This window comes from Gymnogyps californianus, chromosome Z (genome assembly GCF_018139145.2).
Source record: "Gymnogyps californianus isolate 813 chromosome Z, ASM1813914v2, whole genome shotgun sequence".
NCBI lineage: Eukaryota > Metazoa > Chordata > Aves > Accipitriformes > Cathartidae > Gymnogyps > Gymnogyps californianus.
The window spans coordinates 46,746,197-46,773,586 of record NC_059500.1 but is presented as its reverse complement, the minus strand read 5'-3'; the positions used below and the strand labels follow the sequence as shown (position 1 = coordinate 46,773,586).

General features: G+C 37.3%; 1 protein-coding gene across 1 annotated transcript in view; it reads right to left on the bottom strand.

Moving 5' to 3' along the window:
• The window catches only part of PCSK5 (proprotein convertase subtilisin/kexin type 5), a 259,439-nt gene that overhangs the window by 16,302 nt on the left and 215,747 nt on the right, over positions 1-27,390 (bottom strand). The window contains exons 23-27 of the mRNA XM_050913017.1: positions 26,972-27,169; positions 26,560-26,628; positions 12,050-12,092; positions 11,050-11,192; positions 9,603-9,803 (exon numbers count right to left, since the gene is read on the bottom strand). Coding sequence (XP_050768974.1) covers positions 9,603-9,803; positions 11,050-11,192; positions 12,050-12,092; positions 26,560-26,628; positions 26,972-27,169 — 654 coding nt within the window. The remainder of the gene's footprint in view (positions 1-9,602; positions 9,804-11,049; positions 11,193-12,049; positions 12,093-26,559; positions 26,629-26,971; positions 27,170-27,390) is intronic.

The window sequence follows — 27,390 nt, the reverse complement described above, 5'->3', positions numbered from 1 at the left end:
GTGTCACCTTTGTGACTTCATATTGACAACAGCTGGAAAACCTCTGGAAAAGCTCTTTGGAAAGACAAGAACAAGTGAGGGAGGTACAGAGTCCCTGGCTTGTGGAAGAAGAAAAGGTGGAAGTGATGTATAAGCATCGGGAGCCCAAGAGGTGGAGGGGGAGGGATTTGCTATTATGTAATCTCTGAAGTTGCAGGAGTGGGAGGATAGCACAGGGTATTGAAGAAGGACTGGAGAGACACAAGGAGACCTCGGTGTGTGAAGTGAGTTCAGTGCTACCTAAAGCAGCAATGAAATGCCCCATCTTCTGGTATCAACAGTTTAACTGGGGCCTCAATGCTGGGGTTCTTTGCAATAAGGTTCCTGCTGGGGAGGGAGTTGTCAGATTCATTGAACATTTAGGTTGAAAGGAGATTTCTTGAAAAATCCTGAGTAGGCTCTGTACTTTGCACTATCTATGTATAAGTTATGTATTTACATATAGATTAATAGTCATATAGTTTAGGGAGTGAAGAGCTAGAGTTACAAAGTAATTTTAAAGTACTGGTTTTAGCTGCCTGTAAGTTTCATCCTTCTTGAGGAGAACGAGCATTTTGTTCTGCTTTTCTTAGCCCTTTTAAGTGTGTCAATGTGGATATCTTGTAAGGCTTTCTGCAATAGCAGGTCCTGTGAGTTTAGATCCTTTCTGTCTCTTGCTGACATATTTTCTATGGCTTTTTTTCCCTGCTGAAGACCTATTTTCTATATTTCACGTTACAACATGCTGTTCCAAGAGGATTCAAGTCCATTTAAGTGCCCCTGAATGTAGAGGGCAGTTCGAGTCTCTCTCAAGCCTCTAGATGTACCTAACCATATAGCACACAAGCATTTTCAGTTTGCTTATCCAAATAATCCTCAAAGTAACTTGCTGGTGACCATTGCTTAGTCTTGTGAGATGCAGAAATTCACTGTCACAAGATATTTTTTGAGAGACTACTCCTTAGCTTCATGTTTTTTCCTGACTCTTCGTTACTGAACAAATACTTAAAAGAGTCCTTCTTTATGTCATCTGTAAGAATATAAGGAATACTCTGGAAAAGCTGGATGTTTGGAGTTAATAGATTTTCTAATTCTTCTATCCTTAAATATGCAGACTTTCTCTCTTTTTCTGCTCTTGAGAGAAGATCCCCACTGGCCTGCAAACACTAAGATTTTTCCCTTTTAGAGACTAGTCATTTGGCACACTCTGAAAAAGAACATTGAATAATTGATGATATATTGCACAGCCATGTAGTTTTTAATTAATATTTTTCACTTTGCCTCTAGAACCTTGGCTGAAAGAAAGACCATCTGTTCCTGATGTCTGCCTGCAGTTGCACATCCCCTGTTCCTGCCTCAGTTGCTTTGATAAACCTTCAGAATTTGTCAAGGCAGAGTTCTGATTTTCCCACTGAAAATGTCATTGGCCTTTTTCTAAATATGCAGTAAATAATATAAATTTTCATTTCCCTTTTCAGCAGCTTTGCATCCAGCTACCTTACCCTGGCTTATGTTTTATTTTCTTAAAATCCCTATTGGTTAGTTTTAAGTGCTGTCATTTAATACCAGTTATGTGTGTGAAGAAGCAAGCTAGAAATATTACTGAAGTATGTGTTGCCAGGGGAAAAGGACCTTGATCCTGGCAAGACAGTTCGTGTAATATAAAAAATAAATAGCAGGAAGGTAAGGTTAAGCAGAGAAGTTGTTAACTACCTCTGAAGAATGTTTAAACGAGCTCATAGTTTCAAAAACATTTCAAGCCTTACAATTAAAAATAAAGATCTTTTTCGGCGAAGTACTTTTTATTTCCATTTAATCCTTGTCCCTTTGGCAGCATTTGTTGTTTTCTGTAATATTTGCTAGTCGCCACCAGAGGGGAATGTACACAAGCAATTGGGCTTCTGATAGCTGGCACGGGAGACAACCTTTAGCTTTCCAGTCAAATTAAGCACTTAAATGCCCCAACTGTAGTATTGACAGAAGAAATCTTACAATTAATTTGTTTTGTTTGTTTGTTTGTTTGTTTGTTTGTTTAATTCTGGACAGTTAAAATGAGTTTTTCGTGATAAAGCTCTTACTGACTGGAAATGGGCTTTCATTTACTGAACCCCCCAACACATTTAGAATAATGTGAAGTTTTGAAATGTAATTTTCTTGATAGCAAAAAGTTCCCCAAATGGGAAAATGTGATGCAAGAGATTTGTTTACAGAAACCTGTGCACAATACTTCCAATAATGTAACCAGAGCTTTTCAAAGAATAGACTTACAAAGCTGAAAAATGGCTATGCAAGTGTATTTCCTTGGTCTTTGGACTGATGATAAATGGAAAGCTTGGAAATGACTGGTTTTAGCTGTCGATCTGTATTTTTCTTTCCCCTAAAAGATGCCATTCTGTACTTGAGGACCCAACACGCTTTCCTTTAAAATTTCAGTCTGTAACTCTTACAATTGCAAATGAAACTTATAAATGTAGAAGCAGTTAAGTCCATGATGTAAACCACTCATATTCTAAAAGTGGGACATTGACTCTGAAAAAACACTGTGTTCTGTTATTATAACGTTCTGCTCTTCTTTTGTTAAAGGCCAAAATGATGACCTTTTCAGAGCTACTGAGTTGTTTTTATCCTTGTGCTTATAGTCTTTCTTGGCCGCCCCCCGCAATGAAAACGCCTTCTATTTAAACTCTGTTCAGGCCAGAATCTGACTCAATGTCACGTTGATTCTTGTGTCTTTGTCAGAATGAGTAACAACTTTGACATACACCCAGCTAAGTCTCTCCTATTCCTTTCTAGAAACTGAGAAACTGAATCACACTGTGCCCTTTCTTGAGCTAAGTTTTACTGCAGCTCTGAAGCTACCATAGTGCTCTTGCCCATTCACTCTATTCAAGGCATTATCAAACTGGAAGGGTGGGGGAAGACTGAAAGATATATTTTTTTCTATTTTTTTTTCTCATTTGGGTTTGTGCAACATGAATGAGACAATGGCAGAGTTTCTTGAAACCTTGTACTGTAAGACTTTAACTGTGACCCCAGACTGAATTAAGGAAAAAATGAGTGAAATTTTAGCTCCATTTAACACAATGTCCCCATATTTCCTTTCTTTTTGCTTAAGTGATCTTACTTTGAGCTCCCAGAATTTTTCAGTCTGATTTTAGAGAAAGATTAAATGAGTCCTCAGACATATTCAGGGTGAAAAACATAGGTCCATGTGGAAAGAAGTGTGGTTCTCTTCACATGCTCACCACTTGTTCTGGAAAATGTAAAGTTTATTAAAAAAAAAATCATGAAACCCTCTACAAAACCACAGGACTTATGAGCAGAGATATGGCCATATCTAAAGAGACATGCCTTTAAATATAATAGCATTTGAAATACCTTATAGTCCCTCCTTAATTTAATTTAAACCCACAACTGCATTATCAGAGTTCTTACTAGTATATACTCATCCTCTTTGTGCTGTTCATCTTGCTCTCTCTACCTGCTCCTTATGGACAATGGATCTCTATGCCAGGTAGTGCAAGCAGTAAGTGTTCAGGCTGTTAAAAGATGGTTTGTTTACTTCATTTTAAATCTTATTTATTCATGCTCTTCTATGAGTAAAAGGGGGACTTACAAACTTGTATTTTTAAGTTGCTATCAAAGTAGCTCCCTGTGTACATTTGTAATACCCTTAGCTTCTAGACAATGACTTCTACAAGGAGAGTATTTTTACAGTATATTTTATTGTCGGACCATGGCACATTTGCTGCAGTGAGGAATGCAGAAGGAAATGAAGTGCTGCGGCTGTTTGTAACTGCAAGCATATTCCTTTTAGAAGGTGACCTGTCTAGCTTTTACACTGTGTAGTGAGATGTGATTTGAATGTGATCCAGTTGAGATGCTACTTAGTTTGTTAGATTTTATTCTGCGTGTGGCACTGGCCTTTCAAAACGGATACAGTCATGAATAAAACCACAAAAAAGGGTTACGTATCTCCATGAGGTAATTACAATTACGTAGACACCGTAAAACATAATGAAAACAATATACGTATCTAATAAAATACTAGACCTATCCCATTTGAAGACTTAGGTGAACTGTAAATTTAAGGAACCTATAGGAGTACTGAGAAGTAAATCACAATCCCCAATAACCATTAATTCCCAATCTAGTTATCTTGTAACAACCATAGTATTACTTTACAAACAAATAGCTAGAATATGAAATTGGCATGCCTAAGAACATATGGGATAATGAATCATTTTTGCTTGCCTCTAGCAACCTGAAATTTCACATATGGATGATGCTTAAAAAGGTGTCCTAACTCTTCCCATGATGCTCTAATTCTGCACTCTAAATGACATAACGTTTTCACATTTAGAAGACTATGACCCATTCTCTCCTGCTGCTGATTTCTCTACGGTCTTCTGCCCACGCCATTCCTTTTTTTCTTCCCCTTCCATATTCTGAGAACTTTATATGTATATCTGGATAGCTGCATTAAGGTCCTTTTAAATAATCCTTTTAAAGCCTGGATTATTGTTTTCTCTCAACCAGTACATTTTTACTGGTTTTGTTTTACTCTATATTTAAAGAAAAGGAAAATACACAAGATGGATGCAGTTGGTCAATGGCTGCTTCTGGGAGATTGCTCTTATTATTGAGGGTGGTATGTAATAGTAAACAGAACCAGCTGCTATTTAGCTGTGTAATTTACTACAGCATATATTATCTGCATGTAAAGGAGCACATATTCCATTTTGAGTTTGCATCAGAAACAGACCTCATTCCATACACATTTTTTTCCTTTTGTACTTTTCAGTGGAATGTGGTAGACTAAACTGTGTAACTGAGGAACAAATGAGTTTTTAGGGTGCAGTATTTACAGTGAACAGGCAAAATGAAGACCTGACCATAACTTGCAAAACGTCTAATCCACTTGAAAGGGTGTGCATACTCACTTGGTGAATCAAGCTTACGATAGTGTGTCTCCTGGCTTCCAAAGTCATTTCATCATCTGGTACATGAGATAAAATACAGATGTTTCACGCTAGAAACACAGAGCTCGATCTCTTCTTTTTTTTTTTCTTTTTCTTTTTTTTATTTCCTTTCTTGGCTTGCCCTGTCTTTTTGAAAGCTTGGACAACAGACATGGTCTGTTTCATTATTTCAGATCTGGATATGACTTATTAATGATTCCTGATATGAGTTGAACTGTTTGCCCAGCAGAGCATACCCCCAAAGTAAATATAATTTTAGAAAGTTGTTTTTTTATAGAATGTTTTGGTTGTTGGAGTGTGTGCTCATAAAAATTCATAAGACTGGTCTATCATTTATCCTTGCATAAGAAATAAAATTGAAAGCTTAAACAAGGAAAAAAGTGTATTCCACATTCACAAAGGTTTTAATCCTCACCTATATGGACTAGTCTCTCAAATTGCAAAGAAAGTCAGACTCTATGTTGGTTTCTCCATGGTGGGCTCTGATGTGCTGCACTTTAATTTATGTTAGCCTTGGAATCAAACAAAACAACAGTCTTTGTTTTGCAAAACTCACTTTGTCCCATATGGTACGTCAACACAGTCACTAAAACCACAGTGGAACCCACTGAATCCATGTGGCTGGAAAAGCCAAAGAGAAATGGCTTCATTATTTGTAAATACAGTTCCAGGTCTAATACCTCAGCTCTCTGTTTGTAACATTTCTAGAGAAAAAGAGTAAATAGAAGACTAACGTGGTAAAAGCTGACATAAACTACTGGATTTGGAAATTTTGGCTGTCTTCGTAGTTGCGTTGTCCTCCTGCATTGTCTGGAGCAGGGCATGGGCTGAGGATGAGCTTGATGCGATCTCATGTTCATTCCCATGACAGGGGCGAGGTTGTTTATTTCATACTTGGCCCCCACGCCCAGCTCAGTCCCCCAAAGTGGGAGGACTAATAATTGTCTGGCCTGTATTGTTTAATTAGATTCTTTAATTCAGGCCACTGAAGCTCAAAAGCAGCTCTGCCATGGTGCTGCACCAATATAAATGTGTTGAGGACACTGAACAGCCAGTGGAAGAAGCATATATTGATAAACAGGCAGAGAGGAAGAGAGCCAAAAGCCGAATCTCAGCCACAGTCTTGCCCACACTGGGCTGGTGAACAAACATGAAAGTATTCTAATATCCCCTGCAGAATGGACAAGCTTCTTGGACCATGCCCATGCTGCATGACAGGCTACCCTTAGAAACTGAGTTTGACAACATATGAGATGGAAGATCCTTATATTTTGCTAAGAAGAAATAACCCTGGAGAAAATAAAAGTAGCTATAAACAAGCTAAAGAACAAAAAAGTAAACTGGGATAAAATATTTGGAGATCTCTCCAGAGAAAGCAGGTAAAAACTTGGAAAGATGCACCCATGTATGAAAGAAAAAGTATTTTCTCTGTCCTAATAATCTTCTGCAAAATAAATAACAGAAAGGAGGAGGACCTACAGAAATGCTTGAGAAGATCTGGAGAGGGATCATTGTTCCAGGCACAGGGAGTTTTTCTGTAGAGGTATGCCAGCCAGAAACCCCACTGACAGTAAGTTTCAAGGAGCACAGATAGGTTTTCGTTTTGTCCATTCTTGTACTGATCCTACAGCATTGTTGAACGAAGCAATAAAAGACAGTGCCTCTCCTAAGTTTTACTGGTTTTCAGAAAGCTTTTGACAATGAAGAAAATGATTGTAATGGATAGTGAAACTGTTTTTCTTTTTCTTTTTTTTTTTTTCCTTTTAAAATTATCCAAACATTCTTAGGGTGTGAAATGTACTGCAGCCTCTAACTAGGAACTACCCTATTGCTATGATGTACTGCTAGGGTTGAATGTGGTTTGGTCCTGCCTGAATCCTTTATTTTTTGTTAAGGATCTTCAATGTGGAATGAGAATTTCAAATATAGATGGCACAGTTGGAAATCTGGACTCAGCTGATATCTGCCTCTTGAATGCATCATCAAAGAAATGAGTGAAAGAGTGATATTCTAGCCAAAAAATCAACCATTTAGACTTTGTTGTTAAGTAGCAAATGAAAATTACTGTTATGTGAACCCGATGATCCTACAGTATCTGAGCAAAAACCTCACAAACTGCTGATAAATGTAGTTATTCTGGGTGTAACTTCAGTAAAGACAGTGACAACTTCATTAACATTTTGACTTGAAGGTTACTACTACTTGGAAGCCTACTCTAGTGAGAAACGGCTCAAGATGTCACCAAGTTCAACATCACTTTCTCAGCAGTGACATGGCACAGCTGCTGCCACTCTGCAGGAATCCCAGCAAGTCTATCCAGGAAAAAGTGAAAAGCCACCAGCCAGGTTCCCTGGGCTCCCATCACCAGCTGCAGCAGGAATCCTGTGATTTTGGAGCAGTTATTAATGTTCAAGCCAGTACAGCTCTGAGAGAGATGTATCTTACAGTTTGAAATGCCCCTAAGTAAGATATATTTTAACTACTGGAAGGAAAGAGAAACAGTATGCAAGATGGAGAGAAAGAGGTTTCACAGCACAGCAATGCTGATATATACAGAACTGCATCACCTGCCTGCTCAAAAGAAAAAAGTCACCTCAAATGAGGTGACTCAAAATGAGTCACCTCATTTGACAGCGTGAGAAATAGATAACCAATAGATAGACCAGACTACAGATGTGCTCTTTCCACGGCACTGATGTAGATAGTCTCAAATTGAAAAAATACTAATATGGATGAAACACAAGGAAATGCATGGAGGATACCAACCTTCTATTAATATTTCTCCTTTTTAGGTCTCTCTGATCTTTTTCTGAAGTGAAGAAATGTTATTCCTTTTGATACAACATTTCTCCGTAGATAGGCAATGAATAGAGATGGTGAATATTTTTTCTGAAAGTATTAGTTAATATATTTTAATTTTTAATGCAAGGTCATACAGATCTAAGGATAGTCATTCTTTGATGTGTTTGAGTCAAATAAAGACATAGGAATGAGAAGAAAATTTGTATTTGATAGAAAAATAAAGACGGAAGGGACCTTAAGTAATCTAGTCTCTTGCTCCACTCAGTAAAAATCCGTCAGATGCTTTTTGTATGTTCTTAAAGACCCCTAGTGATGGAAATTCCCAAACCTCCTCAAAGATTCTACTATTACTCCATTATTCCATTTGAAAGTCCCCTTTTTTCCAATGCCAAATCTAAAAATCCTTTTCTGCATTTTAAGTCCTGTTTATTGCATGTACAGAGGCCTGATCTATTCCATTCTTCTTTGTGATTGTGTTCCTCTTAGCTTTCTCATTTAGTCCCAAGCCCCTCATTTATCTCAACCTTTCATTGTAAATAATTTTTTCTCTAGATTGCTGGTGATCCTCACTGTTTCCTCTCTAATCGGCCCACTTCTTTCTGTAAACACTGTGCCCAAAACTGAATGTTATTCCAGCTGATGATTTACAACTATAAAGAGAGCAAAAGGATTGTGACACTGACTTTTCTCTTTGTTTACAGTGATCAGCAAAGCAGCTATTGAAACTCTAGAGGAAATTTTACCCTTTGTTGGAGGGTATGGCGTACGTATAATCAAAAAGTGCCACTTGCAATCCTAACTATTGAGATTCCATGTGCTGCACAGGTTTCATTTAAAAAGAATGAATATTCATAGCAAATGAGTTTTAATTTGTGTGCTGGGTGATAAATTCACTGTTAGCACTGCCTCATTTGGTAACATAACCTATTCAATTGTACTTTATACAACTGACATAATAGGAACGACAAATATTCTACTATGCACTTTTCATTTAATACCTTCTTAACAAGAAATTTGTGACAGTACTGGGATGCATTTGAAGATGCTTATGAAGCAAAATAATTTAAAATATTAATACAAATCATTCCCTTCAACAGCATTAAATTTTAAAAGCATTTTTGTTCCAAATCCTTTTTTTTTTTTTTTGGAACAGATAATTGTTTTTCCCATGCTATAGATGAGGGCACCAAGAAAGAACTGATTATTTTCTGAAGTTTGTGGAAATGGCCACCGTAGGACAAGAACTCCAGAATGTAGTTCTACATGCTGTGTTTGGTCCCTTAGACAGTGGTGCATGCGTACATTGGGAGGAGAAGGGAAAAGAAGAGAGCTTGCTTTTAAACACACACTACACACACACAGAGACACATATTTGATTGTTTTCCATTTCCTCCAACTTACATTCACTTCCATGTGGGAAATCAATAGCCCCAAAGCTGGTCTAAAACGTAGCCTATAAGACTCCCAGTACTTTAGATAAGGAACTCCCAGTACCTTAATCTATTATCGATGTTTTATCTTTTTTATCTTTTTATCTTTTATTTTTTAATCTTTTATCTATCTAGATAAGATAACTCCCAGATAAGAAACACCTAAGTTTCATTAAAATGTTATGCTATTTGCAGGAAGATGAATTTCACTCTGTGAAACCAATGTTTTTGGTCAGTGTATTTTTAAAATGACGATGAGTTTGACAAAAGTGCAGTTTCACTCAAGCTGTGAGATCTTGATATCCTCTTTCTAAAACTTTTAGTAGTCTTCAGACAAACAGAAAAGATTAAGGGATCTGTTGCAACTTACCACTCCAGAATTTCCCATTGGGCGGAGAATTTCTTGGATTCAGACACTGCCCACGAGATAGCTGGAAACTGTTTTTGCACCCAGTACAGTTCTCATAGCTGTACCCAACACATGTTGCACAGCTCCTGTGGCAAGGTTCGCATTCTCTAGAGATGTCATCAGTGAAGAAGCCATCTCCACACTCACTCACACATGTGCCACCTGCAACAGAAATGGAGCCTGGCATCATGGTGTCTACTGACCCCCATCAATCCTGACAAGGAGGTACCTCACCTAAAGCATCTCTCTGCCTCCAGCAAGAAACGGTTTAAGAAAAAAACAGTACATAAGAACCCATGAAAGTTTCTGTAGCTATATAAACTCTAATTTTTTAGTGTGAAACCTAAATTCAGCTCAGTTGCTTAGGCAAAATTCACAAACTTCAAACCAATCTGCACTTAAATTTATATCTAGATGGGTTTTCATCCATATCCTAAATCCTGGCACATACAAATCTTATGAAAGTCCAAATCTGGATAAAAATTTTATGATTGAGTCCCAATTATTATATTGGCCCAACATAAAATCTAAGTCCAGAATTCCCTAAGATTGTTAGATATATGCAAATTTTGGGGATTGGATGAATCTCTAGTTTCTGGTGAATATAAAGCTAAACTCAGGTAAATCTGATTCAATTTAAGGATTGGCATACTGCAGCAAAGCCCCTAGAAGTTGTTACACTGATAGCTTTTTGAGCTTCCTCTAATTTCAATTAAAAAAAATGTAGACCACCAGATCACCTCAGGTTGTGACCACAGAGTTTTCCATGAGTATGATGCTTTTGTACTCCACTACGGGGCACCTTCAGCAGGCAATGCACAAGAATACCATAACCTCAGGATTTCCTGTGATTCATATTTGGCACCATGTCTGAACCAGACCTGCACAATTTATGGCTTTGTAATAAAGTTAAGAGATGCCTAGTCTTGTGTGAGTCTGATGTGGAATTCAGTTGTTTTAACTGAGCTTGTTTCAGAGTGTTTAAGGCTCATTACTTTATGTGAACCTGAAAGTCAAAGTAAAACTAGACTTGCAAATAGTAAGGAAATGTTTCCATGTCTTTCTGTGAGTTAAAAACCCCTCCTTTCGCAAAGTCTGAATCAAAACCAATATTTTTTTGTATGTGTCCAAAAGAGTGGAAATGCATTAAAAACAAAACCAGAAGAAAACCAAAGTGGGAATATGTAGTCAAATACATGGAGCCTTTGAACCAAATGGCACCATTAGCTAACATAACCACCTTATGTTAATGCAAAGGACTCTATTCTGCAAAGGACTAACTCCCCTCCGGCTCCACTGTCTGCCATAGAAGAGATTTATGAATTTGAGAAGTTGGGTCCAGACTCTTTCTCTAAAGAAAAAGTTTAAAATACTTTTGTATATATGCCATACTTGGTACTTTGCTTACCTGAGAGATAAAAGCCTTCCTTACAGGAGTCACACTTGTCCTTGTCACAGCTATCACAGTTGCTAGGACACTCTCTACACTGCAGAGAACTTTCATCTCTGTAGGTATTCTCTGGGCAGTATTTATAGCAATGCTGCTTATACCTGTAAGATAAAGTAGAACATCATTAGTAAGTTTCTTCTGAGGTCATTGAGTTTGTTTTCTGTTTGTTTCTAGGTGTGGTAATGGTAAAGCTCTATTCTCATTGTAACGAACAGAAATTATGCCTCTAATGAAGGATTCAAAGTGTATTTGTGGTTATGTAACTTATTCAGCTGGCAAATATTAAGTCATGTTTTTGAATCTCAGGGTTCTTAAGTATAACTAATTTAATTTTCTTTTTTAAATGTAGGCACAAAAATGAATGCATGCTTAATTAGAAATCAGTATATTGCGGTTGTAAAGAGCTGATCACTTCTAAAAATATATAATCCAATGCCATTGTTTATAGCTAGATTGAATAGCCTTTTTATCAACATTTTCTTTTGTCATGGTACTTTTTACAGAGATCTTTTAACTGCCCCTTTGAAAAGCAGTAGAGTTCTTCTTTTCCCTCCGTTTAAGTTAAACTTTCAATTAATCTATATATTTTTTCCTTTGCTTAACCTCCTTACATTTTTAAGTGTGCCTGCTGAACTGCAAATACCAGAAATGGACACAATATACTGAGTACACTAGTTCCAAATCCAGAGGCATTGTTTAACTTTTAGACCCTTTCTGTTCCATATTCCTCTCTTCATACATGCAAAGTTCACATCAGTCCATATGTTTTAAAAGACCTCAATAGTGAGCGATTGACTAGTTTTTCAGCATTTCCCAAGCCTTTTTCCAGTTACTGTTCTCAGCTAGGCAATATTTAAAAGGAATGGGATAAGATACACAGCACAGATCTATGTAGTGAAGCACACATTTTTGCTTTAGAAAAATCTATAGGCATGAAGAGCTATACAGCTATACTTACATATAATAGTTCTGAATGCATGTTATACAGATTCTTGGATCATCTGAAATTAAAAATGTGAAATTATTTAAATAATATTCAGGGTTAAAACCAGAATGCTAAAAAGAATTGTTGCTACACCATTTTTATGTTAATATTTCTTACATTAAAATTACTACAGCCATAACTAGAACATTATTATCTCTGAATCTCTGTTTACATTTTTTGGAGACAAACTCTTCCACAATCAGGTCCTGGCCTATATTTTCGCAGTGACTTGTGACTTTTGAGTCCTCAGCATAAGGTACCGAGAAGGTGCTGAGCGCTTAGGAAGTGCTATTCTGAAAAGCAGAACCTTCCCAGGAGCTCAGGTTGGGCAAAATGAACTCTTAAAAGGAGACTTTAAGTTATCCAAATCTGTGGTTTCATCCTATTTCTTTATTTGTTACAGAGATAAGTTAAAAGCATTTGACACTTCTGAAAGCAAACTTTTCAAAAACATGTAAGTAATCAGTTTAATCTTAAAAATCCTGAGCTAGACAAACACCTTTCTGTATTGGAGGGATGGGGTGGGGGGGAGCAAGGCTTTTGGGTAAACTTTCTCATCAGAAAATTAATTTTTGCATTTTGTTGAATGAACAGAGAAAGTGTTATACAACTTAAAATTGTTACAATGATGGATATGGCTTTATGCTCACACAAAGTGAAGAATATTTTCTATAATATTCCATTATCTTCTATTAGCTTTCTATTTCTTTTACCTTACTCAAATATCCCAAAGGGAGCAGAATGGAAGGAAATAGAACAACCTGGGCAAATGTATTTATAAACTGTTCTACTATGAAATGCCTATAAATTATTTTTGATATTAATAGTACTCATAAGGCAAAATTTTCACTGAGTCTGTTTGAACTGTGTCTACAATAAATCACACTTTACATGTGCAAAATTATTAGGCAATATGCACTTGGTTTTGCAAGTAGTTCTAGCAATTTATTTATGAGGTGTAAAGTTTTACCCAGAAATGTTGCAGATCTGTGAAAATATTCTCTTTACTGTTTAGAGCACAAACAGAAACAGCAATCACCTGATCTAGTGTTCTTTGCATTAGATTTTATGTTAAGACAGGAAATACTCTTAAAATATAAAAACATTTTCTATGAAGTCTTCCTTTACTTCTAAATAAAAGACATTTGGTTTGTCCAGGGCTTCTTTTTGAATGATTTCTGAAATACTAATATTGTTTCTGAATAAGGACACTTCCTGAGATATTTTTTCCCCCAATTCATTTGTGTGGGTTTTCTTCCTTACAGTGTTTATAGAGCATTGTTAGGAGCCAGGTTGATATGATGATAAATAAGTGTATTTATACCTTTTGAAAATTTTTACGGTATTGGCACATACAGTCCTTATGTTTTGTTGACGGAAAGAATAGAGTATGCATCAGAGAGACATGGTTAAAATTACCTGTGGGTTTAGTAACTAGCTTTCCATGTACTTTCTGGCTTTTATGAAGAAGAACTCTTTCCCCTCTTGCCTGTGGGAGGTTCTGATGACATTTTTCTTTCCTAACTGCTCTCTCAGTTTTGCCTGTATGGATGACTATCTATATAGCTCAATTTGAGACAGATCTCAGCAGTAATTGCAAACAAAGACACAATGTTGCCTTGCCCTCCGGAAAGAGATTAGAAAAATTAAGTATTAAGTAAGTGACCATTAAGTAAAGACCATGTATTTTGAGTTGGTTTAGGATCTAAGAGAAAATATCTAGGAATGAATGGGTAAAAATAGTTTGTTTAAATTGCGGATTGGAATACATATGTGGAGAGGGCAAAAAAATGTATCACAAATAGCACTTGCATTCTGCTGCTTATACAAAGTTTAGACAGAAGTGGTAATAGTAAATACCCTATTAGAAGGCCACAAATTTCATAGAAATAGCTGATTTGCTGTATTTCACTTGGAAATGCACTGAATATTTCTTCAAACCTAAGATTGGGGGCGGGGGGGGGGGCGGATTTCTTGACAATTTTGCAAAATTAAAATATGCAGTCATTGGGCTAGTCTGGCCTAAGTTCATTTGCCAATTTGTATACTATATTATGTTATCTATCAACCCTTACTGAACCCTTGTTCTTTCTCTTAAAGACATACCCACCAAATAGAAGCTCTACCACCTTTTATACTTAGTCATAGTTTCTGAAATTAAACTGTTGAGGAATAATGAACATAGTTGAGAAAGGAATGCAAAGATGGAAACCATCTGACAGCAGCCAGAGACAAAACTAAATATGCAACTATTCCTGCAATAGCAAATTTGATATTTAACACATGCTATGTTTCCAAAATCTTGGAAATTAATTTTAAGAATGAACTAAGTCTAGGGAATTTTATGGATATATATGTGCAGTTCTTCAACAGTGGCTCCTTTAAAATTTGCCACAATCAGTTCTTGGATTAGCAGTAACAAACATCCTATATTTACTGAGACCTTCATTTGCCCATAAAATAACAAGATCTCTGTGGTGCAAAGTGGGTTGAGTGGTATGTCATGCTCCAAAAGACTTCTTGTCATGAGAACTGCTAATATTTTATCTATATTTTACGGTTTCCATTTGCATTGATTTCTACTATGTTGAGCTTATGCCACCCTTTTGAAAACAGAAACAAAAGTGATCTCAATAGCATTGGAAACAGAATTCAACCAATTTTAAAATATAAAGCCTCAGACACAAGTCCTCTGTGACTTTCTTGTTTTATTGCAGTTTTCTTAGACAAGTAAAGATCATCTAGAGTTCATAGAAAAAGTCATTTGGTTTCTTTCCTTTTCTGTAATAAACTGATACTCCTGTTCCCTCCTCCACACCCCACCCTTCTCAAGTACAATACATTTGGAGTGCAGCTACATTATAATACAGAAAAGATACGTGCAAAGATTAAATATTGGTTAAAGGCCAAACATTCATGCATTCTGTTGGAACTCTCTGATTTGAAATGAATTAGTGTTCTTTTCTACTCCAGGAGGGAAGTATGGACATTAACGTTACAAGCATAGCATTGTTGTGCTGAAAGGGTATTTTTGTTCAAATAGGTAGAGGAACACTGTAAGTGATTTTTTTTTTGTAGTATTACTGTAAAGGCTTAATGAAATATTTAGTACATAAGTTCATCCATATTAAAAATGAGCTCCAGAGCGTTTTGGAAATCCTTGTCACTGTTTCACTATGTTTGAGTGTTCACGGTATTTAGACAGGTCCTAATTCTGGAAACTTTACATGGCTAACCCACTGTACTTTTGAGTAGCACTTACTCAAAGTATCCCGTCTAATTAGATTCAGATCTTGCAATGACTCATATGCATGCTTGACTTTATCTACTGTATACAATAAAGCTGGGAGTTGAAGTTAAGTGCAAGGGTACATTTTGCAGGATCTGTTTTTAGACTGTAAATTTTATTTTAGCTTCCTGTTTTGTTTATGAACTTTTTAAAAAATTAAATTTCTTGAACTATTTATTGGCTCAGCTGTGAGCCTAGAATGTGCTGAATACACTCAACTTTTTTGCATTCAGGAGAAGTTCAGGATATTCACTGCCTGGGACTTAATGCCTGGTTTGCCTTTTCTTTCCAGTTTAAGTAAATGTAATGCTTGAAAATTATTTTGTATTACATTGCAGTTTTCCTTTAAGGGTCACCCTGCAGTAATTGTTTAATTTCAACAGTTACTGCTAGATTTTATTTGCCTTTTACATTCCCCTGAATAATAATTTACAGTAATCTAAAAAAAAGTACTATAAATTGTAATATATCACCAACAAGAGTAATTATATATTTTAACTGCCTTAGACCATTTTTTTCTTTACTTTTTATGGCATCTCTATTAAAATAACTGAAATGTACAATCCAAACATCATAAGATTTTTGACTAGACATGAGCCCAACTGAAACCTCAGCTTTCATTAAGCCTTAAAAATGAAGATTTGTGTTGTGGAACCAAGGACTCTAGTTTGGATCTTCCAGTTTGTGTGAGAAGGTATTTGTTTGTCTGTGTCTTTTTTGTTGGTTTTTCACCTTTTTTTCTTTTTTTTTGATGTTTTGTCAGTAAACCAGCTTTATCTTTGTTCTTATTTCTGACTTCATAATTTATTTTGACAAGTCATATTACAAGGAAGTGGGAGAAAGAAGAGATTGTGAATTTTAATCAAGGAAAAAGCTGGATTCTGTTATCAGTTAGATTTATACAGGGAAAAAGCGGCATCAGTATTTGCTTTGGCCAACAACTATAACTTTGGTTCAGCCAAGTTATTTAATGAATTAAAAATATATGTATTTTTAAGGCATAAAAGAAAAAGTACTTTCAATGGACTTAATTTCTTAAAAAAATATACTTTTACTAAAATTACCTGTATTTAGTTTTTTGTAATTTTTTTGTTTTAAATTAAAGCTACCTTTAATTAGGATGAAAATCAGACAAATAAAACTGAAAAATGTTCTGAGTGTTATTCTTGCTGTAGAGCTGGTTAACTGAAAGAATCACACAGCTCTAATCTCAATTACCTTACTCTAAAAGAGGAATAATGTTACTTGCTGTTATTGTATTTCATTGAGAAAATAAAGGGAACGAGGCATATTCTCCTGTGCAAATAAGGATTTTAATACGTTGTAATTAGAAGTAGAAATGAAGTGCAGATAAGATAAAATTAGTATTAGAATATGCATTACCTGAAATAGTTCCATGGTTTGTATGACTGAGGTGAAATGTTTATAAATACATAAATACTTGTATGTATGTTGATAAATGCATCAAATTTTGGGAGAGATTTCACTGAGGGAAAGTGATGAGATCAGGAAAGTTTAAGGAATGGAAAGTTTTAAAAACTGACTTAAAAAATAAATATTGGGTCAGAGTGCTCTAGTCTCTCACCAGACATAGTTGACCAGTGCTGTAGTGAGATTTACACTGCACATGAAGCTCCAAAATGTGATATCAACCAGAGAAGTTATCGCTTACAGGACTACAAAGAAGAGCTAGTGGTTCATTCTTACTCCTAGTAAAATAAAAGGTAAGACTACTTCAACAGATATTAAATCAGGACATCAGCAGTACTATCTAACAATTAAGAAAGGGCATTCAGTTTATTTGTCTTAGATTTTCTTCTATCACTCGGATGTTATGTTATGTTTTGTTCTTACTCTACTGGCCATTGTTCCCACCTATCAGAATCTCAATGTGATGATTTCAAGAAGCATGAAAGCTGCATATTACTAAAATCGAACTTTCTGTATGTTGAGGTGCATTTTCTGAACACACTTACTATGATGAGATGGTCCCTTATGTTTGAATAGTTTCTTACTACACAGGTAGTTCCTCTGAATGAATAGCATTACCCAAAGAGTGCTCTCCTACAAGCAAGAATGCAGACTGTGGGCCAGAGGTCCTAAGTTTACACCACAGACATCAATGCAGGTTTTACCACTAATTTGAACAGCTGGATTCCATTGGTCCTCCATTAACAAAACATATTTATGCAGGCAGGACTCATATGGGAAACATCTTCTTTATATGGGGAGAATCCAAGATTTGCACTGCTACAGTCAATAAGTGGTTCCGTAATACAATTCCTTATTTGAAAGATCAAGGACCTGAGCTTTAGGCTGGTATAAACCCAAAGAATTGAAACAAGTACATGTTGAGGTAGAGTTGCTTGAAGAGAAGAGAAGGGGAGAGAAGAGAAGAGAAGAGAAGAGAAGAGAATAGTTCCAGTTGGAAGGGACCTACAATGATCAGCTAGTCCAACTGCCTGACCAATGCAGGGCTACCCAAAAGTTAAAGCATGTTACTAAGGGCGTTGTCCAAATGCCTCTTAAACACTGACAGGCATGGGGCATTGACCACCTCTCAAGGAAGCCTGTTCCAGTGTTTGAGCACTCTCTTGGTAAAGAAATGCTTCCTAATGTCCAGTCTAAACCTCCACGGGCACAGCTTTGAACCATTCCCATGCATCCTATCACTGGATCCCAGGGAGAAGAGATCATCACCTCCCTCTCCACTTCCCCTCCTCAGGAAGCTGTAGAGAGCAATGAGATAGCCCCTCAGCCTCCTTTTCTCCAAACTGTACAAACCCAGAGTCCTCAGCTGCTCCTCACAGAACCTGCCTTCCAGCCCTTCCACCAGCTTCGTTGCCCTCCTCTGGATGCATTCAAGGACCTTAACATCCTTCTTAAATTGTGGGGCCCAGAACTGCACACAGTACTCAAGGTGAGGCCACAACAATGCTGAATACAGAGGGATAATCACCTGTTTTGACCAGCTGGTTATCCTGTGTTTGATGCACCCCAGGATGCGGGTTGCCCTCTTGGCTGCCAGGGCACGCTGCTGACTCACATTGAGCCTGCTGTCAACCAGCACCCCCAGGTCCCTTTCTGCAGGGCTGCTCTCCAGCCACTCGTCTCCCAGTCTATACTTGCATCTGGCATTACTCCATCCCAGGTGTAGAATCTGGCATTTGTTGGTGATTATAAAAAAACAAAGTTCTGGTGGAGGCACCAGCCTTGGAGCCAGGTGTTGATGTCCTAGGCTCACCTGTTTCTTCCAATGTCTCTCCCCATTACTGGGAAGATTAAAGAAAACATTACCTGTGCTCCTGAGTCCTTCAGCATTCTTTCCAGGGTCCTGAAATCTCTTTTGATTGACCTTGGTCTTCTTGTTGAAACATCACTGGTACCCACGTGAAAAAGCAGGAGTAGGTAATAATTTGAAGGCTGTACTAACCTCATCAGTTTTCTGGTGACATCCCTGATCCAGGCCCCAGGGAGGCAGCAAACTTCCCTGAAAAGAGGGTCTGGTCTGCAGATGGTTTAGATTATATTTGTTTTAACATATTTGTTCTTCAGTAATTCCAGCAGAATGATTCATCAGCTAAAATTTCTTTACTGTTTTGATTCATGAAGCTCCTGAACTGCAAATTGTGGAAGGAGTAGCAATACATGCTTTGTTTGTCTTTGTAATCTTAGGAGTACATTAATTGTTTGGTCAGTAGCTACTGAGGTAGAGGAACTTTTGGTCTGATCCAGTATTCTTCTTCTGTACTTGTATTTCTACAGAGAACTCTAAAATAAAATCTGGAGTATTCTGTGTTTGCAGAACTCATGGCTCAATCTTGTATCTTAAGTTTTCCAAGGACTTGCCCCAAGTGTGGATTTTACTGAGGAAGTAATTTTCTTTCTCAGAGAGAGAAAAATTTCAAAAGCAGAATGCTTTCTTTAATACATACATCTTGTATCTTCAGCGTGCAAGGAAATTCTCTTTTACCTATACTCTAGGAAAGACCACATCCTCTAAAGTAATGTTCTGCCTACACTGAAATGTCAGTACTGAAAATCAGAGAAGAACAGTTCCAAATCTTGCTGGGCATTCTTTTTGCACAGATTGTATATTCTCACTCCAGAAGCCTGTGGAAACCAGTCCCATTATCTGCAAATCTAAAACCCATTCTGCAAGATTAAACTCTTGAGGAAGATGTACTCTGAGATAAAAAAGGATCCTTATCATAATTTTCTCTGGTATTTTGAAAGCCAAGGTCTATTCATCATCGGAGAACATTTGAAGAAATGAAGTTTTCCTTTGTGTTTCTTAGGTTGCTATGGGAACCAGATCACTTTTCACTCATTAATCATAAGCACAACTGCCGGAATTGCAATCTGTACCTATGAGCTTGAGTCTGTTCACAGTGCTGCCCTTTTAGCTATCTCACAGGTTCCTTAAATCCCCTCCAAATACCTTTTCTCTCACTCCCACTGCCTTATAGACTGTATTTTCCCTCCATCTCACTCTGTATAATGGACCTCGTGGAGCATTTGCATGTTATTTAGTCTCACTTTCTGCCTTTATAGCTGTATGTTTGTACATAGACCTTGTAACCCAGACCAAACTAAATAGTTAGGTTCTGTATAACCTTTGAGAGTTGCTCAGGCTTTACCTTGCTAAAACAGAGTCACACTTGGGCCTAAATGCCTCTTTTGCAGGCTTTTATTCTCAGGGACACTGCTCCTTGGGGTTTCTCAGTGTTTGTCTCTTTTGTAAGGTATCTTTGAAAGAGAAAAGTGCAATGGCTATTCTGAACATTATTCACTCTGCACTGTCACTGGGCAGCACTTTATTCTCAGTGTTAGCCTTTGAAAATAGTTCTGGTGCAAAGGTTGGAAAAGCCACGTTGTGCTGCTCTCTGCAGAAACCTGGATGGGTTAAAAGGCAATATACAAGGTATTTTGCTACATGGAGATGACGTAATCTCTAGGAAGCTGTGAGAAGTATTCATATCATAACATGTTGTACTTTCGCAAGTTGGGTGAGGTGAGTGGAAGTGAATCAGCAAGTAGGTGAGTAAGAATTAGATGAGGAATGTGTGGCTCCATGGGAGGACACTGGCAGGAAGGCAAACAAACTGGGAGAATGCCTGACTTTCACAGTTCCTTCTGAGAGGAAGACTTATCCTTCTGTTGATTCCTATGAATTTACCAATGATCCACTTGAGCTCCATGTGTTGCAAATATTTAGCTCCTCAATGAACTAGGTGCTCATATTTAGCATTATTGGCTAATGGTGTGGCAGTTTCTGCTTGTGAAGTGTACATATGCAAGTCAGTAGATATTGCATATCAGAGAAGTTTGTCACTTATCACCTTCATAAGTACTCATATTTTGTGTCTGTTCATTATGCAGGTGCAAAAGGGCAAATGCAAATCGTATTATTAGAAGAGAGCAAGAGCTGAAAGTGTTTGAGAAAACACTTTGGTCCATGTGTTGTATTTTAGACATATCAAATAACAGCCAGGATTGTTATGTTCTTGCATTGTATTGACTCTGAAATTCTCTTAGAATAAGTACTTTAAGTGGCTCAAATTCTGCAGTTTTACCTTATTTTTTTTTTCTTGTCCTGAGTGTCAGCTTATAGCTGACTGCTTTCTAAAAAAAGTAAGTTTGACTCTGAAGAAAGTTTCTGAAACTCATTACAGTTTTAAGAGTCTGGAGAAACTATGAGTGGTATTCTGAAGTGATCTAAATCTGTGAGTAAGTGAATTTACGTTGAGAGGTGGAAGGTAGATGCTGCAATAGCACAAAGAAAATCCTCCTCCTTAATGACATTTCTTCAGCAGAACTTTCTCTTTCAAAAGCTGCCTTTGTTGAGGAAACTGGATTTAATTTTGTAGACTTCATGGTGTTTCCTGGTGCCCACCAGAAGACAAGTCATTAAAATCTAATCACGGCCTGATGGTCAGAGGTGATGAAGACCTGCAGTTCCCATGGATCTACCTGCATCAGAGGGAGCAATAGCTCATTGCTGCTCTAGGAAGTAGGTCCAGAGTATCCAAAATTGGATTATCAGACCTGAGGTACCAAAGTCACAAAGATAATCTTGGAAGTGTGGACTTGAAATTTATTCTGCATACTTTCTTAGACACTTTGTCAGTCCAATTTTGTGTTTGTGTTTGCTTGCACAGCAGTAGGAATATATCTGAAGCTTGTAAGAATTTAGGATTAAACATACATATTCAAGTCGCCCTTAAGACTTGACTTGTCTTTGGCTCTCAGTTCAGATTTCAATGCCTGTGCACGAGTCTGCCTTTCAGATCTGATGGGATGCCATGCACTTGAGCATGCCAATTGGGCTAGTATGGCAGCAAGCAGTCAGATGCATTCGAGAGCATGTGGGCAGAAGAAGGTAGGGAGGTGAACCCTGCTGTGCATAGCCATTGTTTTGACACTGTGTACACAAAGCTATAGATCATTTTGGGATTAGTGCTGTCTAAGGCAATTTTCCTATTACATATCCCAGGACTTGACAGTGTCTGCAGGCAGAATGGTGTCTGTGAGCATTAAAGATTCTTTATCTCCTTAAAATATGAGCAGCCTCCACATTAATGAAGTGAATCAGAAAGAAAAGTATCGCCTGAATTTAAAAGAAAGCATCATCTGTATTTAAACTACAAAGACTTATCTGTCCTTGATTAAGTTTCTCTGACAGTTCCTATCTTTACTCTTAGACCTTCGATGTAGATACAGTAAAGATATATTGCCACACTGGAGCCCTAAAACAAAACAGGGTCCAAACTTGGAGGAAAACAGACAGATTTTACTTAATTCCCTGAGGATCCCAGAAAATATCACAAATACTGTCAATCTTCCACCTCAGTATCCTCACACCTGGTGAACAATAACCTGCAGTGTTACTTACTGGGTGGGTTTCACATTCTTCTCTGAAATGTCTGACATGGGATCTAAAATATCAAACTGATATAAAAGTATGATACCTGTGTCTTAATCTGTCTGGGGGCTCACTACTGATCACGCAGAGAGATTTCCCACACAGTCTGCCTCCATTACTTGCTCTATTCTGCTAGCACCTGGCATCATGCCAAAAGAGAGTAAATCTTATTCATTTTCTTGCCTGCACAAAGCAGGACAGCATTGCCCAAGACTGCAGGCAGCGGTTTAATCTATTCTTTGGTGCCCTGTGATAAAAATTTTTGGCCCAAAATTACTTGTCCTTCAGGCTAGTAAGAAAACAGGCAGTTTAGTTATCTTAATTAGCATTTATCCCTCCTTAAAGCTAGGTCTGTGTCTACAAGAAAGAAAAAAATACTAATTGTCATGGTTTAACCCCAGCTGGCAACTAAGCACCATGCAGCTGCTCGCGCACTTCCCCCACCCAGTGGGATCAGGGAGAGAATCAAAAAAAAACCCCCTCATGGGTTGAGATAAAGACAGTTTAATAGGACAGAAAGGAAGGAAAAATAATTATAATAATGACATGACAATAATAATACTAAAACAATTAGAATATACAAAACAAAGGATGCACAATGCAATTGCTCACCACTCATTGACTGATGCCCAGTTAGTTCCCAAGCAGTAATCCACCCCTCCTGGCCAATTCCCCCCAGTTTATATACTGGGCATGATGTCATATGGTATGGAAGATCCCTTTGGCCAGTTTGGGTCAGCTGTCCTGGCTGTGTCCCCTCCCAGCTTCTCGTGCCCCTCCAGCCTACTCGCTGGCTGGGCATGGGAAGCTGAAAAATCCTTGACTTAGGATAAACAGTACTTAGCAACAACTAAAAACATCAGTGTGTTATCAACATTATTTTCCTACTAAATTCAAAACACAGCACTATGTCAGCTACTAGGAAGAAAATTAACTCTATCCCAGCTGAAACTAGGACACCAATTGACCTTTGTAATTTGTAGACAGTAAGAGAATCACTTGTATTTTGTTGCTCCCAGTTTACAGTGTAATGTCACTGTCGTCTGATATTCCTTTTTCAATTCATACAGCTTCTGTAAGTGACCCTGCACTCAGTATTAACCGAAGAAGTTAATTATTTTTATCTCTTACAGTTTATATCAAAGGATCTCAAAGCACTTCAGAAAGAGCAGGTGCCTGATGATATTTTGTGAGAGAATGGTCTTGAGTCTTTTGCAGTTCCATAAGCATGCACAAAATGTATTTGCATTTGTATATGAATAACTACTTTTCAGTATGTGAACTATATAATTTTGATTCCAATTGCTATGATTACTACATTTTGCATCCTTCTTTTTTTTTTTAATAGAGCATTCCCCAGAGCTTTCCGCTGCACTTCTAGTAGAAATGTTCATAGCATTGGAATGCTTTTTGTACTCCTGCTCTATAGTTCTTACTCAGATTAAATTCCTCAGTGGTGTTGAAAGGAAGATAAGACAAAGAGAGACTGCAAAATCCTGCAGCATTTGCTTAATTTAAAAAAAAGAGTCTGTAGAAAGACTATGAAACTAAATGTATCACATTCCATATTTTCTCACCTTGAAATTTTACTATTTTAAGTTACTTTTATGGCAGTGTAATTTCTTTACAGCTTCCAAAGAATCCATTTCTTCTAAGAGACAGGCAGTTCAGCTGGTTTTTTTTAACAGAAGTCTCTAAATATATCAATTTTCTGATAAGACATGAGAAACCTATTACTGTGCTCATCTTATCTATGAATTAAGTTATTGATATGCCAGAAAACTCATTGAATATTAAGAGCAGAAACACAAGGAAACAGCATCTCTACCTGATTCATTTTAAGTTTGAAGTTTACAGGTCATGCTTTATTTCAGGAACACATGGTAATTTGCAAAAGCTGCTTGGGATCTTGCTTTTAGCCCACTGCTGTGCTTCTGTTCCAAATAGAGCTAACATTAAACCAATCTCTTTGACTCTCAATAATACATGCATCGTAACCGCCAAAGAGTTTCCTTAATACTATGCCGCTTACCAAACTCTGGCATCTTAATAATTCTGACTTTACTCAGCAGTGAAAGTTAATTCAGTCTTTGTTTTACCTGCATCCATTCTGTTGATCTTTGAAGCTTTTGAAAAGTCTGTTTTAAATCAGAACTTTGAGTGCAAGAACCTGAGAGTAAATACGTAGTGAATATTATGGATGATTAATATTTAGGAGATGAGTGATCTTCTGAGGACAAAGGTAAATGAGTACAGCCCCTTTTTCTGTATGCCAGCTGCCCATGAATAGTCTTTCAATCTCCTTATGCAGGCTTATTAACCTCATATACAAAGAAAATCAGCCTCTGAGTTACTTTCAAGGACTATTTTAAAGAGTTGTTGTTATTCATAGTGCATTTCACCCTAATTCAGGGCAAGGATTGGCACTAAACAGTTGCAGAAGAGATATAAAGTATTGTAAGTCACAAGTGTTGTGAAGAGCACTGAAAATATTACCATAGAAAAGTAACATCTGATAGCAGCAATAAAGATTAGTATTGAAACAAATTCTCTCCCTTAACTTCTTTTCTTCTTTTTTTCTCCCCACAACCAAGCAGACAGCTGACATGAATCTGGTTACCACTCCATACAAAAAAAGACCACAGTGTAGTTGCAATCATGTTAAAACTTGGTCCCTCCAGCTCTTCATTCAGCAATATTGAAAGCTACAGGTGTAGTTACAGAGGAAAGCATTAGGCTTGACTGCATTGATGCAGAATGGCTGGTCACCAGAGTCATAGGGAGTTTTATGGTATGACATATTAGATTGGATGACTGGTAGAAAGAAGAAAGTAGTATGTGATGAAAATCCTTACATAAGTTTGGAATGTATGAGCATTCATGATAGTCTTGTTTCCCACGGAAAAATGTTGTTGACACAAAAGCAGAAAGAACATCGAAAAGGTTGTGACTAGTGGTGGGAATTAATTTCTGGTTTTGGGTTTTTTTTGTTTGTTTATTTGTTTTTTCTTATGGGGTGCTTTCACAGTTTTCTTTCCTGCTATTCACTCTCCTCTGTATAGCAACATTCAGTCTCCTGGTACTGACAGTAGCGCCTTTTACACCAGGCCCCAAAACACATTAGGGAGCAAGTGGGAGAAACCAGAGGGCCCAGTATGAACTCCTCTGTCTGTGGAAATCTGTGTGAATTCAGGGAGGGGATGGATAGTCCTGGTAGTCTCTAAGTTTAACACTTTCAAAAATGGTCTTTGGAAATATAACAAGCCAAATTTGTTCTTTTCTTTTAACAAGTAGTAATTCCAGATTAACTATTAGCAGATCAGTGACTTGCTCTAGATTTGCACCAAAAGAAGTAAAGCTTAAGTCTATTTTTTTATTCTGTATAATCCTTTAAGGAGATTTTAGCAAAGTCTTACTTTCTGTGATGTAGATGGTCTTATCAAAGTGTCTTGGCATATCAGTACTCATTTGGGCACTACTTTACTTAAACTCTGTTCTTTCTTAAGGAGAAATTTCTCTAAGAGGTCGTAAGTGAAGACTGCCTTTCTGATGGGTCACCCTGTTGCCTCTCAGTCTTGAGTTAATGATCAGTTGTACTTCTGTCTATATAGCCACAGGAAATAAAATTTTCTTAATGTAAACACAGTGGAAATAGTGAATTGCGATGTCTTTTGAACATTTTTAATCCTCTGTGAAGGTGAACTATTGAGATACAGATTCAATCAAGTTCAGTAAGTTAAATGGCGTTTATCTGAAGACAACAAACTCTCTGCCAACATCAGATTATGTTGAGAAGGAACTTTTTTTCAATCCAGCATGAAAAATGAATCAATGTTTTAGTGTTTTTTAGGGCAGTAGCGTTACTATTGCAGTGACTTGCTCTTGAATGAAATTTAAGGTCCGTCCTTATGATTTATTTTCAGGCCTAGAAAATTTGAACATCTATGATAAAGTTCCGTGTCTGATAATGGCTTCAGAAAGTCAGTAAGTCTCTCAGCCTGAGTGTGGCATTCAAGCAGGAAAAAAAAAGCACTGCAAAGATTAATAGCTAGATTAATATAAAAATTATTCGTATTTATGCTGGAGATAGAATTTAGAGATGGTGTTCAAAAATAAATACATTGGGAAAAATACAGTTTGCTTGGTGAGACAATGCAGCAGTGACTAATTGCTCAGCAGCAAGCACATAGGCTTGTGACAAGAGAGGGAGGAGAATAATTTTTTCCTACCTTAAGGATAAGGATAAAGGTTCATAAAGGGAATATTTACCCAATTTGCAGTTCTGGCATCCAGCTGAACATGGTAGGCAGTCTTCAGAGTCAGGATCTTCCACTTCACCTGTGTTTTGCAAATCAGCAACTTTGGGTTAATTCTAGATAACGGAAGGCCAATATTTGGAAGCATACAGCAAGGTTCCTGGAAACAAACTTTACCCAAATCCAAAAAGGAGAAATGTTCACAGCAATTTCTCTTCTCATTTGTTCTTGTGTAACCCCACCCAATTCAAGGAAAATACTCCTATTTTACATTAACATGATATTAGAAGAGAATCAGAGCTGGAGTGTAAGGATCTCAGGGTCAGGTGTGATTGTATATTTCAAAACAGGAATCAAGACCCTTAACCAGATTTCTGTAACAAATTAAATAGAATATTTGTTAACTCCTACTGAAGGATGCTTACCTTCTCTACAACTGTGCTTCCGACATATATTTTGAGCAACGTAGTAGCCTCTGAAACATCTTTTGCAGTGGCTGGAGTTCAGGCACACCTCACAGTGGCCAGAGCAAGCCACACAGATATGCTCTGAGTGGTAGTGACCTGGAGGACAGCTCTCTCGGCACTCCCCATGATACAGGAAACGTTCCATCCCTCTTCTATCTGTGTGGCAAACAAATAGGAAAAAAATGTCAGCAACAGAGGACATTTGGGCATAAGAAGCAGCTTTATGAAGCTCCGGTGCTGCAGGTGATGAGAATTAAGATTGTTCACTGACTGCTAGATTCGTACAGTTTTACACCAGATGAGCTAAAATGTATAAAAGTTTCAGGACCTCAAACCTTCCACATTCCTGGAGTTTTATTACATATAAAGATGTCATG